This window comes from Vulpes vulpes, chromosome 6 (assembly GCF_048418805.1).
Source record: "Vulpes vulpes isolate BD-2025 chromosome 6, VulVul3, whole genome shotgun sequence".
NCBI lineage: Eukaryota > Metazoa > Chordata > Mammalia > Carnivora > Canidae > Vulpes > Vulpes vulpes.
Window position 1 is genome coordinate 103,533,561 of NC_132785.1, and position 17,937 is coordinate 103,551,497.

General features: G+C 37.8%; 1 protein-coding gene across 3 annotated transcripts in view; it reads left to right on the forward strand.

Moving 5' to 3' along the window:
* The window catches only part of EXD2 (exonuclease 3'-5' domain containing 2), a 59,932-nt gene that overhangs the window by 22,894 nt on the left and 19,101 nt on the right, over positions 1-17,937 (forward strand). For all 3 annotated transcript variants that reach the window (XM_026008466.2, XM_026008467.2, XM_072761814.1), the window contains 2 exons: positions 6,379-6,635; positions 10,826-10,952. In XM_026008466.2, coding sequence (XP_025864251.1) covers positions 6,379-6,635; positions 10,826-10,952 — 384 coding nt within the window. The remainder of the gene's footprint in view (positions 1-6,378; positions 6,636-10,825; positions 10,953-17,937) is intronic.

The following is a 17,937-nucleotide window of genomic DNA, read 5'->3' on the forward strand; positions in this document are numbered from 1 at the left end:
ACCGCTGAGCCACCCAGGTGTCCCTGTAGTTTTTCTTCTTTATTCTGTGGTGGTAGTGAAATACATTGATTTTTTAATTTCTGGAGTAAATTCAACTTGGTCATGATGTCTTATTCTTTTTATACGTCGCTGAATTCATTTTGCTAATGCTTTTTACAGAATTTTTTAAAAACTATGTTCATGAGTGATACTGGTTTATAATTTTCTTTTCTAGAAATGACCCTGTCCAATTTTGATAAAAAGTCATGCTGGTCTCATACAACAGGTTAAGGCATTCTCTGGAAGAGTTTGTATAAGATTGCCATTCTTCTTTTCTTAAATACTTCATTAGAATCTACTGGTAAAGTCATCTGGAGTATTTTTTTTTTTTTTTAAGGTAGTGTTTGAATTATGGATATAATTTCTTTAATAGTTTTGGAGCTATTCAAATTTAATATTTCTTCGGCCTTTTAAAAAATTGTTTAGTTATAAGTAGATAATCTCTATACCCAGTGTGGAGCTCAAATTCCTGACCCCAATGGGGATCCCTGGGTGGCTCAGCGGTTTAGTGCCTGCCTTCATGCCCAAGGCATGATCCTGGAGTCCCAGGATCGAGTCTCACATTGGGCTCCCTGCATGGATCCTGCTTCTCTCTCTCTGCCTGTGTCTCTGCCTCTCTCTCTCTCTCTCTGTGTCTCTCATAAATTAAGAAATAAAATCTTAAAAAAATTCCTGACCCCGAGATTAAGAGTGGCATGCTCTTCCAGCTGAGCCAGCCAGGTGCCCCATCTTCATGTCTATTTTGATTAATTATATTTTTTATCTAAAGCTGCTTTCAGATTTTTAAATTATGGGCAAAGGCAGCCCAGGTGGCTCAGCGGTTTAGCGCCACTTCAGCCCAGGGAGACCAGGGAGACCTGGAGACCTGGGATCGAGTCCCACGTCAGGCTCCCTGCATGGAGCCTGCTTCTCCCTCTGCCTGTGTCTCTGCCTCTCTCTCTCCTCTCTGTGTATTCTCATGAATAAATAAATAAAATCTTTAAAAAAATAAATTCTGGGCATAAACTTGTTTATAATATCTTCAGACAGGTTTTCCCCCATTCTGGAGGGTATGTAGGGATGGCTCCCTTTTCATTCTTGACATCACTTATTTGTGCTTCTCTTTTTTTTCTTGATCACTCCTTCTATGCACCTATCAATTTTATTAGTCTTTTCAAAGAACGAACTTCACACTTTGTTGATCTTCCTTATTATGTTTGTGTTCTATTCATTGATTTCTGCTCTCTCTCTCTCTCTCTCTCTCTCTCTCTTTTTCTGCTCACTTGGGTATAAGTTTCTGTTCTCCACTTATTCTTCAAACTACTTTAATCTGACTTCCTACTATACCATGTCACTGAAACTGATCAAGTTGATAGCTTTCTTGTTTTCTAATCCAGAAGACGCTTGTTTGGACTTGTGTTATTCTAGCTCTCAAAAGCATCTGCATGGTTCCTACATAAGATATTCTTATTGGTGTTCATGACTTCATACTCTCTTGTCTCCTAGCATACTGTTCTTTCCTCTTTTTCCTCTTCTGATTTCCCTTTTACCGTACATCTAAATACTGAAGTGACTCAAGCATGGTCTCTTCTGTATCTGCCCCAGGGACTGCAAACTCATGTGCCTGAAAGCTCCAGACAGGAAATGTAAATGAGTGATATGGAGTAATAGTTTGCCTTTTTGAACAGAAGAGAGATTCTTAAATTTCATAAAGAAATAGGCTTTTTCCTTAAACACAAGGTCTCTATGATCTTTTATTTTCCTAGTTTTAATAGAGATATGGATCCTGAGAAATATTTCTATTAGAAGAATAGTGATGGGGGTGCCTGGATGACTCAGTCATTTAAGCATCTGACTTTGGCTCAGGTCATGATCTCTGGCAGGCAGGGTGGAGAGGAGGGTCCTGGGATCAAGCCCCCATGGGTGCACTTTCTGCCAAGTGTGTGCTCTCTCTCAAGTGTGCATGCTCTCTAAGTAAATAAATAAAATATTTTTTAAAAAAAGTATATAAACACTGGTAAATGGAAAATGATAGTTGGCTTCAGTGTTGAGAAGACATTATGGTAAATTAAAGAATTCATGCCTTATGTAAATGAGGAAGCTGCTATACAGATTAAGCCAAGTGGTCCTGGATTGTCCAATTCTTTAAAGAGAAACTTTGAGTATAGATTTATTTTAAAAATATGAGCTTTACTAATTTTTAAATTTTGGTGCAAGTTTTTAAATATGTGGAGACCAAAATAATAATAATAATAATAATATTAAACATGTCTGTGGATCAGCAGATGCGTCCATGGAACACCAATTTATGTCCTCTAATCTACATTCTTCTCTTAAGTGATCTCATCTATTTTATAGCTTTCATATGCTGATGACTCTCAAAATACAGAACTCCAGGCTTTTATATCCACCTACTTGACCTCTTCCGTTCAATGTCTAATAGTCATCTCAAACCTAACATGTTCCTAACAGAACTCTTGAGTTTTTCTCTTTAAATCTGTATTATCCTTAGTCTTCTCTACCTTTAAGATGAAAATCAGGGAGACATCCTCTCCCCTAAGGGCTGACCAAAAGAAATGATGAGATTGAAAGTCAGATACAAACAAGCAGTTATGGTATGCGGAGTTTACCATAATGGCAAAATATATAGAAATTCAGGGTAGTGGTTACAGAAACAGGAAATAACACAGCATGCTACCAGATAGAGACAGAGGTATGGGTTTCCAAACCCCCCTGAATTACTCATGTTAATGTACAATTATGCATAAATCACTTGTACAAAATAAGGTTTCTGCCATGTTTTAGAAGCTAAAATATGCCTTTCTCTTGGGAATGTGGAGATGAAGATGTTAAATTTCTTTCTGGCCCTTGCCTCCTGCCTGATTTTTTTCTAGAGTCTCTGGCTACAGATGTCCTTGCTTAACAGGGGCAAATAATTGGTGCAACAAAGACTGAATAAAGTGAAGGTCATTTTCTGGAAGACCATTGTTCTGCAGGCCCAGACCTCAGGCCTACTGGAGGTCTACTCCCTTTTCCTTATTATTAACCCTTTTCTAGTAATACTACCTAATGCTGTATCCATCTACTTCTCTACATCTCTGCTTCCCCTACCCAAGCCTCAAGTGACTCTCATCTGGACCTTTGTAGTATCCTCCTGACTAGCCTCCCTGCTTGGATTCCTGTGCACCTACAGTCCCTCCCTCAATAGTAACCAAAGTGAACTTTTAAAAGTGAAAGTCAGATCATTTCAGTCTTCTGCTTTGAATAAAACGGAGATGGCTTAATTACTTATCTGTACTTAAGGATTTACATGCTCTGGCTTCTCAGCATCTCTGATTTGTCTCCTGTTCTCTTCCCATCTTATTTTTTTTCATCCTCTTATTATTACTTGCCAGCCTCATTAAGCCTTTATTCTGTCACTTGAAAAGGACAAGCTCATTCTTGTCTCAAAGCCATAGTCTAAATTTAACTGATACATAAACTCTACAGACTAAGGACGCTCATTAGTTAATCTGTTTAAGCCCAGAAGATTGTCCCAAATCATTCTTTACTCTCTGCTGCCATCATGGGGTCATTTAAAGAATTGTGGGCTTTTCCAGAAAGTTTTATCAGCTCTAGACTTTTCTAAAAATCATGAAGCCAAAATGGATTATCCAGTGGCCCTCAGAAAGGAGACTCCCTAAACCACTGCTCTCTAAGTGAATTACTGAATATAGAAAAAGTGTTGGAAATTTTGTGTATAATTCTTTTTTTAAAAAATATTTTTATTTATTTACTTGACACACAGAGAGAGAGTACAAGCAAGGGGAGCGGCAGGCAGAGGGAGAGGAGGGAGCAGGGAGCCTGACGCAGGGCTTTGTCTGTAATTCTTGCTGGCACATTCATTAAAAGTTTTTAGTTTTATGTATATTTAATAACGTCTCTAGCAGGGCAGCCCCGGTGGCTCAGTGGTTTAGCGCCGCCTTCAGCCCAGGGCGTGATCCTGGAGACCCAGGATCGAGTCCCACGTCGGGCTCCCTGCATCGAGCCTGCTTCTCCCTCTGCCTGTGCCTCTGCCTCTCTCTCTCTGTCTTTCATGGTTAAATAAATAAAATCTTAAAAAAAATAATGTCTCTAACATGTTAGTATAATACCACATGTTTATAATGTATAGATACATATTTATATATGTCACGTGTTTTCCAAACATTTTTATGAGTTGACTAATTATTTTTTAAAAATAATTTGGAAAAAAAAATAATTTGATTTAAAAAAAAAAAAATCATGGGGCACCTGGGTAGCTCAGTTGATTAAGTGTTCAACTCTTGATTGTGGCTCAGGTCATGATCTCAGGGTGGTGAAATCCAGCCTCCTGTTGGGCTCCATGCAGGGAAGGAATCTGCTTCTCTTTCTCCCTTTCCCTTTGCCCCTTGTCTCCTGCCCCTCCCTCAAATAAAAAAGTACATCTTTATTTATTTTTTTAAATACATCTTTAAAAAAAAAAAGAACAGGAACCAGTAAGTCAAGTTTCTTGTAGGTCTTTTTTTTTTTCAAACTGAGAATCTCTCTCTCTTTTTTTTTTAAGATTTTATTTATTTATTCATAGACAGAGAGAGAGAGGCAGAAACACAGGCAGAGGGAGAAGCAGGCTCCATGCAGGGAGCCCGACGGACTCAATTCCATGTCTCCAGGATCACACCCCCAGCTGCAGGCGGCGCCAAACCGCTGCGCCACCAGGGCTGCCCCTCTTGTAGGTCTTTTTTGACCTTGGTTGAGTGCTAAGAAACAAGACATATTAGAAATGAAACTGGCATGCTTTTATTTGAGAATCTGGAAATAGCCCTCATTGATAAAACATTACCTGAGAAGGGAAATCCTAAGCCTCTCATGAGTCAAACTGTGGTTTTACTTAGTGATACAGAAGTCAAAGATGAGAGCCCTCTCAGTTTTGTTTCTTTCTTTCTTTTTTTTTTCAAAAATTTTTTTTAATCAGTTTTGTTTCTAACAGCAGCTCTGTGATCTTGACTATTTCCTCTGTGGTTTTGGTCACCTCAACGATGAAATAGCCTACCTCTGATTACTTGTAACTCTTTGTTTCAGCCAATCCTTTGGTATTTACCATGTCATTTCTGAGGATGTGAGCTTGTGTGTATTGTACTCTACCAATAAGGCTATAATCCCTAAACCACGTTCCATCTCTTGCATAACTTTATATCCACAGTGGCACGCGGTGCAATGGCTGGAACAATGATAGAATGGTAGTGAGAGAACCGCATTGCCCAGAGCAGGGTTCCCCACTGTGAATATTTCAGGCAGATGATTCGTTGTTGTGAGCAGCTCTCCTGTGCATTGTAGAATGTTTAGCAGCAGTCTGGCCTCTGCCTGTTAGATACTTGAGTACCCCATCCCCCAACTTGTGACAACCAAAAATTTCTCCAGACATTGCCAGATGCCCCTGGGGTGGAGGAAGGAGTGCAAATGAATCTTGGTTGAGAACTGCCGTTCTAGATCAGGGAATTTGGGTTCTAGTCCTAACTTTGTCATTATCCCTCCATGTGTAGGCAAACAGCTTCACCTGTAGGTCCTAAATTTCTTCTCCCAAAAAATGAGTAGATTGGGATTTATTGGATGTTTAACCTGGGTTCTGTGGATAGCTTTAGGGGACCTTTCATTAATGTGAATTTTACATGTAAATTTTTCTGAGAATAATTTTTTAGCTTTCAGCATTTTTTCTCCAATGTATATGTTACCTTAAAAAGATTAAAACCAGGTCAATTAATATATAAGGTTAATTTCATCTCTTAAGATACAAGGATCTTAGCTTATGTTCAATATACGTTTTTTTTTCCTCAGTGAACACCATTTGTGATCATAAAATGCTGAGAAAGCACTTTGTGCTACCAGAATATATTATATTGGCAGATACCACTTACTTATAGTACTGTATTTTCTACCTTTTTTCAAAAATTGGATCTTGAGACAGTAATGATAAGGTAAATGAGTCACATTCCTAGTGTGTGTGTGTTGGAGAGTCTGGATAATGAAAAGTATGTGTTTATCATTTGGCACTCTATTCCTTAGCCTTTTTTCACTTAGGCTTTTAAAACCAACGCGTCTCATGTGACTCAGCTAGCTCTCCTCTGTGTCACTATTTACGGCTATTCACATTTCAGGCCCATATTTGGGCCCTTTGTTTAGGCCCCATTGCATTTGTTTGCCATAGGCTCATCCTTCAATTTGAACCAAAATTTGGTCAGATGCTTCCTTTGGGAAATTAAAGATGTACCTCTTAGACTTTTTTTTTTTTTTTTTTTTTTTTTTTTTGCCAGTTTCATGTTGTAGTTGGTGCCTGAACCGTGATCCTGTTTTCCTCTGTTGCAGGTGAATTCGGAAGGCAGAGCCAGTCCTCTGTCACTCCTTCAAATGGCCTCCCCAAGTGGCTTCTGTGTCTTGGTTCGCTTGCCAAAGCTGATCTGTGGAGGAAAAACACTACCAAAAACGTTATTGGACATTTTGGCAGATGGCACTATTTTGAAAGTTGGAGTAGGATGTTCAGAAGATGCCAGCAAGCTTCTGCAGGACTATGGTCTTGTGGTTAAGGGCTGCCTGGACCTCCGGTACCTAGCTGTGAGGCAGAGGTATGATTTGCCTGAATGCTGGGATTCCTGTAGCTGCAGGCCAAACATTTTAGCAAGATTTGTCGATTACCAAGGACAGTGATAAAGCATCTAAAATTTTTTAGAAGCCTAGAGGTTCTGAGATGCATATGAATATGTGAGAAAATATTTCAACTTCTGAGAAAACCTTAGTTACCTAGGATTGGTCTCTTAAGATGAAACATTGCTGAGGTGTCTCCATAAGCTACAGGTTGCAAACTGATGGCACCATTGGCTAAATTAGGGCTTTATGTTTTGGTCTTGCTTTCATTTTTTTTCTCCTGTATAATATTTTGGGGAATTTTTAGTTTAAATCCAGAAGATTTAATGTAAAAATCTGTATTTGGGGCTTTTGAAAAATCAGACGATTTGACTAAGCAAGGTCAGTGGTATGCAGATGGTAACAATTGCTGGAGAGAGGTTGGCCTCCTTAGATGCATATGCTGTGTTTAATTTGCCATAATCCCTGCCTCTCCCATTGTAACCCCAACTCATCCTTATAAACATTTGAGTTTACAAATCCTGCTTTAGGCCAAAAATAGTGGTAGACTAATGTGTTACTAGAAGAAAGAGAGATTTCCCTTTTCCTCAGAATTCTATTCTTATGGAAATTCTATTCTAACTTGTTTTTCAGGGAGTGGCAATGACCTTTGTGTGTGTTTGTGTGTGTGTGTGTGTGTGTGTACACACACTCCTTTTAATAATATGGAGTGAAGTAACCTCTCCCCTGCCTCAAATGACAGTGACATTGAAAGTTCAGAGGATTTGATAAACTAATAAGAGAAAGCCTGATTAAAATTTATTATCATTAAAAAAAAGATTTTATGTATTTATTTGACGGAGAGACAGAGCACAAGCAGGGGGAAAGGCAGAGGGAAAGGGAAAAACAGGCTCATTGCTGAGCAGGGAGCCAAGTGTGGTACTCAGTCCCAGGACCCTGGGATCATGACCTGAGCCAAAGATAGACACTCAACCAACTGAGCCACCCAGCACCCTCATTTCTCAGTATGAAATGAAATTTTATTTTAGCTTAGTAGTTTGGCTTATGTAAATAAAACCCTTGTATCCAGTGTTATCAAGAAATACATTGGCATATTTACTGTAAAAACTTTAAATCTGTTAAAGTATTTGGAGTGTCACAGCAACAGCCACCTTTCACCAGGCTTCCCTCCCTGGGCACTACCTCCCCAGAGGTGTCTGCTATTACTCTCTGCTGGTAAGAGTTGACCCTGGAGTGGGCTGTGTGGTGGCTCAGTGCTGCCACTTACCAGCTGTGTGACCTCTGTCAGGTTACTGAGCCTCCCTATTCCTTACTTTCCTCATCTGCAGCAATAATTAGGTTCCTGCCTCCCAGAATTAGTGAGAATTGCAAGAGTTAAACTGTGTGAAAAAGTTAGAAATAGTATTTCACACAGAGACATTGTGGTTACTGCTGTGTTCAGCTAATACTGTCATCATCATTGTCCTCATTGTCACTGCCTCCTTCAGAGCCATCATCTGATCAGTGTGTCCTTCCAGATCTCTTTGTGCAATTACAGTCCTCTCCATTAATAGATAGAAATTAGAGGTGCGCAGATTCTGTTTCACTAAGTGCAGAATGGCCATGCATCAAAATAAGGATTTGGCCAAAGCTGAATATTACCATGAACTTCTTTAGAAATAAGAAGTATTTATCAGGCCTTTCAGTTTTTAACGAGATTTAAATTTTTTCTTTAATTATTTTATTGTTGAACACTTAAGTAGTAAAATTTAACATTTTTGACATAGTTTAAGAAATTTGACATTAGAGTACAAGGATTATACTTTGTACTATTAGCTATAGGTTGCTCCTGACGTTTGCCGTAAGTTACTTTCAATTGACGTTGGGAAGAGCACATTTTTTGGGGTAATGCTCTCTTCTTTTCCTCTTACTCTTTATATTTTGTGTTATATGTTAACCAAAGATGATTTATTATAGAGATTGTTGTACATGACTTTGGAATCTTTCCTAGTGAAATTTTGAAATGGCAAAGATGGCATCTTATTTTTAATTAATCCTCAAGAAATGTGCAACCTTTCCAAATATGACATTTAAGAAAAGACTAACGACCTAAATGGAATTAAATAGCTTAAAAATTAAGTACTGTCCTTCAACAAGGGTAATGATTTCAAGAATTATGGACTATCCATGCTTGAAAAATTACACAGCTATTAAAAAGAATGAAAGAAGTACATTTATACTTATTATCATGGATGGAAGTCTCTGCTATATTAAGTAATAAAGCAAGTTGCAGAGCAAGATACAAAACAAGTACCCAAAATTGATATCTCCTTCTCCACTCAGCCATCTCTTTGTCTGTTAGTGCATAGAAAAGGTCTGGAGGGATCACAGCGTATTGTTAGGAGTCATTCCTGAGGAGTGGAAGTACAGGGCGATAGGCTGTTACTTTTCACCTGTGATACTTTCCTGTTGTTTAAATTTTTAATAATCATTCATTACTTTTATAATTTCCAACAAAACAAAAGAGAGTTTCATGTCTCCCAAAGCTTTAACTTTCACTAATTGAACCAAGACATTATGCATTTTTCCCTAAGTATGTCTGGACCTGTTTTTACTTTTTAGTCAGTGCTTTTGGGGGTAATGAAATCCATCAATTACTGCTGGGTTTTGTAGGGAAAGACTTCCTTTTCTTCATCATTATAGTGATTTCATTTCCTACAGTACCTGAGGGAGTCCTGCATGCAGTAACCCTGATGTGAACCCTCACCTTCCAGCTTCCTGCTTTAAAACTTCCAGTCTCTCACTTGGTAGCCAGGAAGTTAGCTCCACTTGTGTACACCAATGTGTTCCTAATTTTCACATTTATTTCTTGTTTGGAATCTCCAAACCTTGGACAAAATTAATTTTTTCCACCACTCTGCAGCTCTTTTCATCAGAAAGCGTTTAAAGGACAAAAAGGTTGTTTGGGGTTTTTTGTACCTTCACTTGCTCAATGAAAATACCATTATCATTTTTACAAATTTGAAAAGTAATTACATGAATACTGGCCAATGCAAATATAGAAATATATAAAGATAGATAATCACCACAAACCCCATAACCAGAAATAGTATCATTAACATATGTTTGATATCTTTCTAGTTATCTCTGTGTTTTGTCTCTCTCATACCTAGAATCACACACATACCTCTGGAATGTGGTATATATATTAACATAAATGTTTTCTCTCACAATCTCTTTTTACTTAACTAATATGTCATGGACATCTTTTCATATCAATATAGATCCACATCCTTGTTTTCTTTAAATATTTATATATTTTAGAAAGAGAAAGAGCACCCATGCGAGTGGGGGGCAGAGGGAGAGAATTGTCAAGTGGACTCCTCACTGAACATGGAGCCCAGCAGGGCAATGATGTGAGGCTCAATCCCAGGACCCTGAGATCATGATCTGAGCCAAAACCAAGAGTCAGATGCTTAACCAGCTGAGCCACACAGGCTCCCCATCCATATCCTCATTTTTTTTTTTTTTCATATCCTCATTTTGAATAGCTGTGTGGAATTTAATTGCATAGATGCTTAACCAGCCTTTTGTTGATGGGCATTTAGGTTGTTTCCAATTCTTTACTACTGTAAATGGTGCTGCAGTGAAGACCATTTTATGTACATTTGTCCTTAGGATAAATTCCTAGAAGTGGAATTCTTGAGTCAGAGAATTTTCATATTCAAAGTTTTGATAGCACTTTATTGTTAAAACTAGTTTCTGTAAAGCTTGTAAAAATAGACAGGTCATAAATTTTATTTTATTTTATTTTTTTAAGATTTTATTTATTTATTCATGAGAGACACACAGAGAGAGGCAGGCTCCCTATGAGGAGCCTGATATAGGACTCAGTCCCAGGATCCTGAGGTCATGACCTGAGCCAAAGGCAGACACTCAGCCAGAGAGCTACCCAGGTGCCCAACAGTTCACAAATTTTAGGTTAGAGGTCTGATTCTGTATGCTCCACCAGTAGTAGATATAGATATTTTTTTAATCTTTGCAATCTGATAAATTATTTATAATTTTTATTTTGTTTCATGTCTAGTGGGTTTGAGTGTCTGCCATCTGTGTATTGGCCATTTATGTCTTTTTTGATTTGCCTGTTCTTTTTTTGCCCATTTTTGATACATGGCTTACTTATTTCTTACAGAAACAATTTGCTCTGTAATGGGCTCAGCCTGAAATCCCTTGCCGAGACAGTTTTGAACTTTCCACTTGACAAGTCCCTTCTGCTTCGCTGCAGCAACTGGGATGCTGAGAATCTTACTGAGGACCAGGTACTTCTTACCAGTGTAGCTGAAGAATGGAAGAGGCATTGCTCATGAAATATAGTTGTAATTGTAATCTTCAAATAAAATTACTGGGTGGAAATACCTTAAAATAGACTCACTGAAGTTAACTGGTCTATATTTTGTAAATAGTATTTTTTTAAATTTTTATTTATTTATTCATGAGAGACACAAAGAGGCAGAGACAGAGGCAGAGGAAGAAGCAGGCTCCCTGCAGGGAGCCTGACGCGGGAGGATTCAATCCCAGGACCCTAGGATCACAACCTAAGGCAAAGGCAGACACTCAACCACTGAGCCACCCGGGTGCCCCTGTAAATAGTATTTAAATAACAGAGTAAGAGTTCCTATTGTGTTTTATTTTTTTGAGCATTTACTATATGCGAGACTTTTCAGAAAACAGAATTTTCTTATTACAAATATAAATGGATAATTGGAAAACCAAAGTGTTACAAAACTTATTATAAGAAACAGTTAAGGGATCCCTGGGTGGCGCAGCGGTTTGGCACCTGCCTTTGGCCCGGGGCGCGATCCTGGAGACCTGGGATCGAATCCCACGTCGGGCTCTCTGCATGGAGCCTGCTTCTCCCTCTGTCTGTGTCTCTGCCTCTCTGTTTCTCTCTCTGTGACTATCATGAATAAATAAATAAAATCTTAAAAAAAAATAAGAAACAGTTAATAGTTCCCTGTCTTCCTCCCACTCAGTGGCAACCAATTTCATTTCTTCCTGGTAATTACCATTATATTTTTAAATTACATGCATATATTACTCTTTGTTATTTTTCATATTATCTTTTGACTTCTTACAGTGGAAGACATGATTTAGTACTTTTGCAGTTCCTCTGTCCCCAAATACTTATTCCCTTCCCTATCTCCTCAATATAGGTAAATCCTCATTTTTATCAGATTAATATCTACTTATATTGATATTATTTATAGCTGAGCCACATAGTAAGCTGCAATTAGGTTTTTTTCTTATATAACTTTTTGTTTTCCTAGGAGTAATAATTTGTACTTTTGTTGCTTTGTTTTCTGTCTACCTATTAACTGTTTCAACCCTAGACTCTTTAATGGAACCCTATATCTTTTCATGCTGGTTCATGTCACATGAGGTGACATATTCCTTTTGTTTTCCCTTGGAGCTGTCCCTTCTAGACAGAGCCCTTTGTCATCTTGTTCCTTTCAGGAGCCCTGCTGCTCAGCTCTGACCCTGGAATTTGGATTTATCATAAGCCTAGCGAGTCCCTTCACCTTTCTTCTGGAGTAGATCCTCTGTCTTTCAAATTCCATGTCTTTTCCCTTTCTTGTCTTAGAGTACATTAAGAAAGGGAGCATAGGAAGTTAATTTATGATACCCTGCATGTCTGAAAAGATACTGGCTTCCCTTTCTATGAACTGATATTTTGGCTGAGTATAGCATTTTAGGGTGAAGATCATTTTCCTTCAGAACTTTGAAGGTGGTAATTTTCCCTATCTTAGAGCTTCCAGTATTGATACTGAGCATGTCACTTGTTTTTCTTTCTGAAGAATCTTCACTTTATTCTTAGTTCTTAAAATTCATGATGATAGGGCAGCCCAGGTGGCTCAGTGGTTTAGTGCCGCCTTCAGCACGGGGTGTGATCCTGGAGACCCCGGATCGAGTGCCATGTCGGGCTCCCTGCATGGAGCCTGCTTCTCCCTCTGCCTGTGTCTCTACCTCTCATGCTCTCTCTCTCTCTGTCTCTCATGAATAAATAAATAAAATCTTTAAAAAAATTCATGATGATATACATTAGTGTGGGCTATTTTTCATTGTAGTATTAGAAGCCAGTGTACTCTTTCAATCTAGAAGCTCATGCCTTTCAGTTTAGAAACTTCTCATAATATTTACTTGAAAATTTCCCTTTTGTTTTTAGAACTCATGTTATTTAGATATTGGACACCCTTGGATTGATCCTCTGATTTCCTAGGAAAAGTGTTTTATTTCTGATTTCTCTGTCTCTGTATTTTTTGTTTTTGTTTTTTAAAGGTTTTATTTATTCATGAGAGACAGAGAGGGGCAGAGACATAGGCAGAGGGAGAGAAGAAGGCTTATTGCAGGGAGCCACCAAATAGCAACCCAGGCATCCTTCTGTATTTTTTGTTTTATCTTCTGGGAAATTTCCTCAAGTTTATCTTCTAACATTGCTATTGAATTCCTAATTATTCCTATCATAATTTTAAGTGACAAGAGATTCTTTGTCTCCACTGACTATTCACTTTTAAAATAACTTTGTTCTTGTGTAACAGATACAATATCTTCTGTTGTCTTAGTGTATTAAAGATTTCTGAGGTTTTCTTCTCCCTATATTGTCTCATTTTTCTGAGTTCCTTATTTGAAATGTTTGATTTGGTCTTTGTCTTTCACATTAAAGATTTTTCTTCAAGGTTTAGATCCTTGGCTGTCCGTTCATATTTAAAGACACATTAAAAAGTTGATTAGGAAAAAAAAAGTTGATTAGGTCTATCAACTGATGAATGAAAAAATATGGCATAGCCTTACAATGGAATATTATTCAGCAATAAAAAAGGACACATGATACAACATGGATGAGTCTGGAAAACATTATGCTTAGTGAAAGAAGCCAGTTGCAAAAGAACACATCAGATTCTATTTTTGTGAAATGTTCAGAATATACCAATATATAGAGACAACATAAATTAATGGTTTCTTAGGGGCAGGAGAAGTGTAAGATGACTGTTAAAGCTATAAGGTTTCTTTTTGAGGTGATAGAAGTGTTTTAACATTGTGCTGATGGATTGCATAATTCTATAAGTTTACTAAAAATCCTGAATCTTGCACTATCTGTAAAAGACATGTTTGGAATGATTGGAGCCTTAAAAAATAGAACCGTATATTACTGTATTTTGTCACCATTAAAGTTCTTGGCTGTGGTAATGGTGAGGTCATGTAGAAGAATGTCCTTGTTCTTTAGAAGCACATGCTGACGCATTTAGAGATGAAGTATCATAATAGCTAGAACTTAATTTTGAAATATGTTCAGGCAGAAAGAAAAAGTATGTGGTATCCATATTATAAAGAGATAAAGCAAATATTAACAATTATGGATGTGAGTTGGCATTATTATTCTTTTAACTTTTCTGTGGGTTTGAAAACTTTTAAAATAAAAAGTTGGGGAGGAGAAATTAATTGCTACCAAATTTGAAACCAAACTTGTAATCATTTTGTTCATTCTTTTAAAAAAATTTTTTTTTAAAGATTTTTAATTTATTTATTCATAGAGACACAGAGAGAGAATGAGAGGCAGAGACACAGGCAGAGGGAGGAGCAGGCTCCATGCAGAGAGTCTGACGTGGGACTTGATCCAGGGTCTCCAGGATCATGCCCTGAGCTGCAGGCGGCACTAAACCGCTCTGCCACCAGGGCTGCCCTAAAAATTGTTTTAAGAGATTATTTATTTTCTTTCATAACTTTTATAGCCAACATGGGGGTCAAACTCATGACCCCTAGATCAAGGGTTGTATGCTTATGGGCCATGTCTATGTCTTCCCCTGTGAAATTTCTGTTTGTGTCTTTTGCCAATTTCAGGATTGGATTGTTTGTTTCTTTGCTGTTGAGTTTATGAAGTTCTTTATAGATCTTGATTACTAGCCCTTTATCTGATACATCATTTGCAAATATCTTCTCCCATTCTGTATGTTGTCTTTTAGTTTTGTTGACTGTTTCTTTTGCTGTGCAGAAGCTTTTTATCTTGATTAAGTCCCAACAATTCATTTTTGCTTTTGTTTCCCTTGCCTTCATGAATGTGTCTTGCAAGAAGTTGCTGTGGCCAAGTTCAAAAAGGCCTGTGTTCTCCTCTAGGATTTTAATGGATTCTTGTCTTACATTTAGATCTTCCATCCATTTATCTTTGTGTATGGTGTAAGAGAATGGTCTAGTTTCATTCTTCTGCACGTGGCTGTCCAATTTTCCCCATACCACTTATTGAAGAGACTGTCCTTTTTCCAGTGGATAGTCTTTCCTGCTTTGTCAAATATTAGTTGACCATAGAGTTGAGGGCCCATTTCTGGGTTCTCTATTCTGTTCCATTGATCTATGTGTCTGTTTTAGTGCCAGTACCATACTGTCTTGATGACCACAGCTTTGTAGTACAACTTGAAATCCGGCATTGTGATGCCCCCGGCTCTGGTTTTCTTTTTCAATATTCCCCTGGCTATTCAGGGTCTTTTCTGATTCCACACAAATCTTAAGATGATTTGTTCCAACTCTCTGAAGAAAGTCCATGGCATTTTGATAGGGATTGCATTAAATGTGTAAATTGCCCTGGGTAACATTGACATCTTCACAATATTAATTCTTCCAATCCATGAGCATGGAATATTTTTCCATCTCTTTGTGTCTTCCTCAATTTCTTTCAGAAGTGCTCTGTAGTTTTTAGGGTATAGATCCTTTACCTCTTTGGTTAGGTTTATTCCTAGGTATCTTATGCTTTTGGGCGCAATTGTAAATGGGATTAACTCCTTAATTTCTCTTTCTTCAGTTTCATTGTTAGTGTATAAAAATGCCACTGATTTCTGGGCATTGATTTTGTATCCTGCCACCCTGCCGAATTGCTGTATGAGTTCTGGCAATCTTGGGGTGGAGTCTTTTGGGTTTTCTATGTACAGTGTCATGTCATCTGCAAAGAGGGAGAGTTTGACTTCTTCTTTGCCAATTAGAATGCCTTTTATTTCTTTTTGTTGCCTGATTGCTGAGGATAGGACTTCTAGTATTATGTTGAATAACAGTGGTGAGAGTGGACATCCTTGTCGTGTTCCTGATCTTAGGAGAAATAGCCAGGGCTTTTGGACCAGTGAGCTTTATTATCAGTTCCTATAGATTATAGTCACATGTCAGTAACTGAAACTCTTTTTTCTCAGGCTACTCAGTTTCTCAGAGATGAATCATCTAGTCTTCTGCCCAAGAGGTATAAGCCCCTCTGCTTATATTCCAGTTGTTGAGTAGGGAAAGGTATTGGTAGTTTCACCAATCCATTATGTAGACTTTCCCATAATCCCTTTCTCAGATGACACTTTGCCCCCACCCTCCACCAGGCTTGGTATTACTAGACCCATATCCTCGGTTATCCATTATATCACTTAAACTTTACTCTTTGGGGGGTTGGAGGAGTTATTGCCCGCCCTGTGGTATAAAGGAGGAGATCTAGAGCTCTAAGTATTCCTTAGGGAGGCTTTCACCTTATTTTCTTGTTTTCACGCCTACTTGTACTCTAACTTTCCTTATGCTTTGCTATTCTCTGTGGCTCAAAGTAACTTGGTTCTTGGATTTTTGATTTACCACCCCCATAGGCCTAGATTTTAGCCTTCTCTTGTTTGCTGAGTTGGCTATCACTTGTTCATCCTTCCAAAATGTTGTTATCGGAAAGATTTAGCTGCTATCTTCAGGTTAACATTATCCTATGAGAGAGTTTTGGGAGTCAGATTATCTGAATTTGTTTTCTGCAGCTATTTCTGACTTTCTGTGACTCTGAGTAAGTCACTTCTTTGTGCCTTGGTTCCTTTCTTTTTTCTTTTTCTTTTTTAAAACAGTTTTATTGAGATATTACTCACATACAATAAATTTCAGATATTTGAAGTATACAAATTGGGGTGCCTCAGTGGTCTAGTAGGTAGAGCATAAGAATCTCTTGATCTCAGGGTCATGAGTTCAAGCCCCATGTTGGGCATGGAGCCTACTTAAAAAATAATAAATAGGGACACCTGGGTGGCTCAGCAGGTGAGTGTCTGCCTTCAATTCAGGGCATGATCCTGGTCCAGGGATTGAGTCCTGCATCAGGCTCCCTACGAGGAGTCTGCTTCTCCCTCTGTCTACCTCTCTGCCTCTCTCTCTTTGTCTCTCATGAATAAATAAATAAATAAAATCTTTAAAAAATAAAATTAAAAAATGTACAAATCCATGGATTTTAGTATTTTTATAGAGTTGTGCAACCATAACCACAACTAATATTAGAACATTTTTATCACCCCAAAAAGAAACTCCATACTGATTAGCAGTCACTTCCCATCCAGCTCCTGCCCACAGCACCCTAACAGTAGGCAACCACTAATCTACCTTTTGTCTTTATAGATTTGTCTATTTTGGACATTTCATATAAATGGAATCATACAATATATGATCTTTTGTGATTGGTTGCTTCACATATTTTTATGGTTCATTCATGTGGCAACATTTATTGGTACTTCATTTCTTTGTATTGCAATGCAATACTCCATTGTATGGATATACTGCCTTTATCAATTGGTGGCGATTTGGATGGTCTTCATTTTTTCATTGTTATGAAAAATGCCACTGTGAATATTTGTTTATAAAATATTGTGTGGACATATGTCATATGTTTTTATTTAGCTTGGATATATACCTAGGACTGGGTCATAAACTTTATGTTTAACTATTTGAAGAACTGCCACATTGTTTTTTGCTAAGTAGCTGCACCATTTTATATGCTCACCAACAATGTATGAAGGTTCCAATTTTCTACATCCTCACCAGTGCTTGTTTATTGTCTGTCTTCTTGATTAGAGCCATCCTAGTAGGTATGAAGTTGTATTTCATTATGATGCTGAACATCTTGTCAAGTGCTTGTTTCCTACTTGTATATTTTTTTTTTTGGAGAAATATCTATTCAAATCCTTTGCTCGGGATCCCTGGGTGGCGCAGCGGTTTAGCGCCTGCCTTTGGCCCAGGACGCAATCCTGGAGATCCAGGATTGACTCCCAAGTCAGGCTCCTGGTGCATGGAGCCTGCTTCTCCCTCCTCCTGTGTCTCTGCCTCTCTCTGTGTGATTATCATAAATAAAAAAAATAAAAAAAATAAAATTAAAATAAAAAAAAAACAAATCCTTTGCTCATATTTAAACTGTTTGTCTTTATATTCAATTTTAAGAGTTCTTTATATATTTTGGAGACTAGTATCTTATTAGATATATAATGTGTAAAA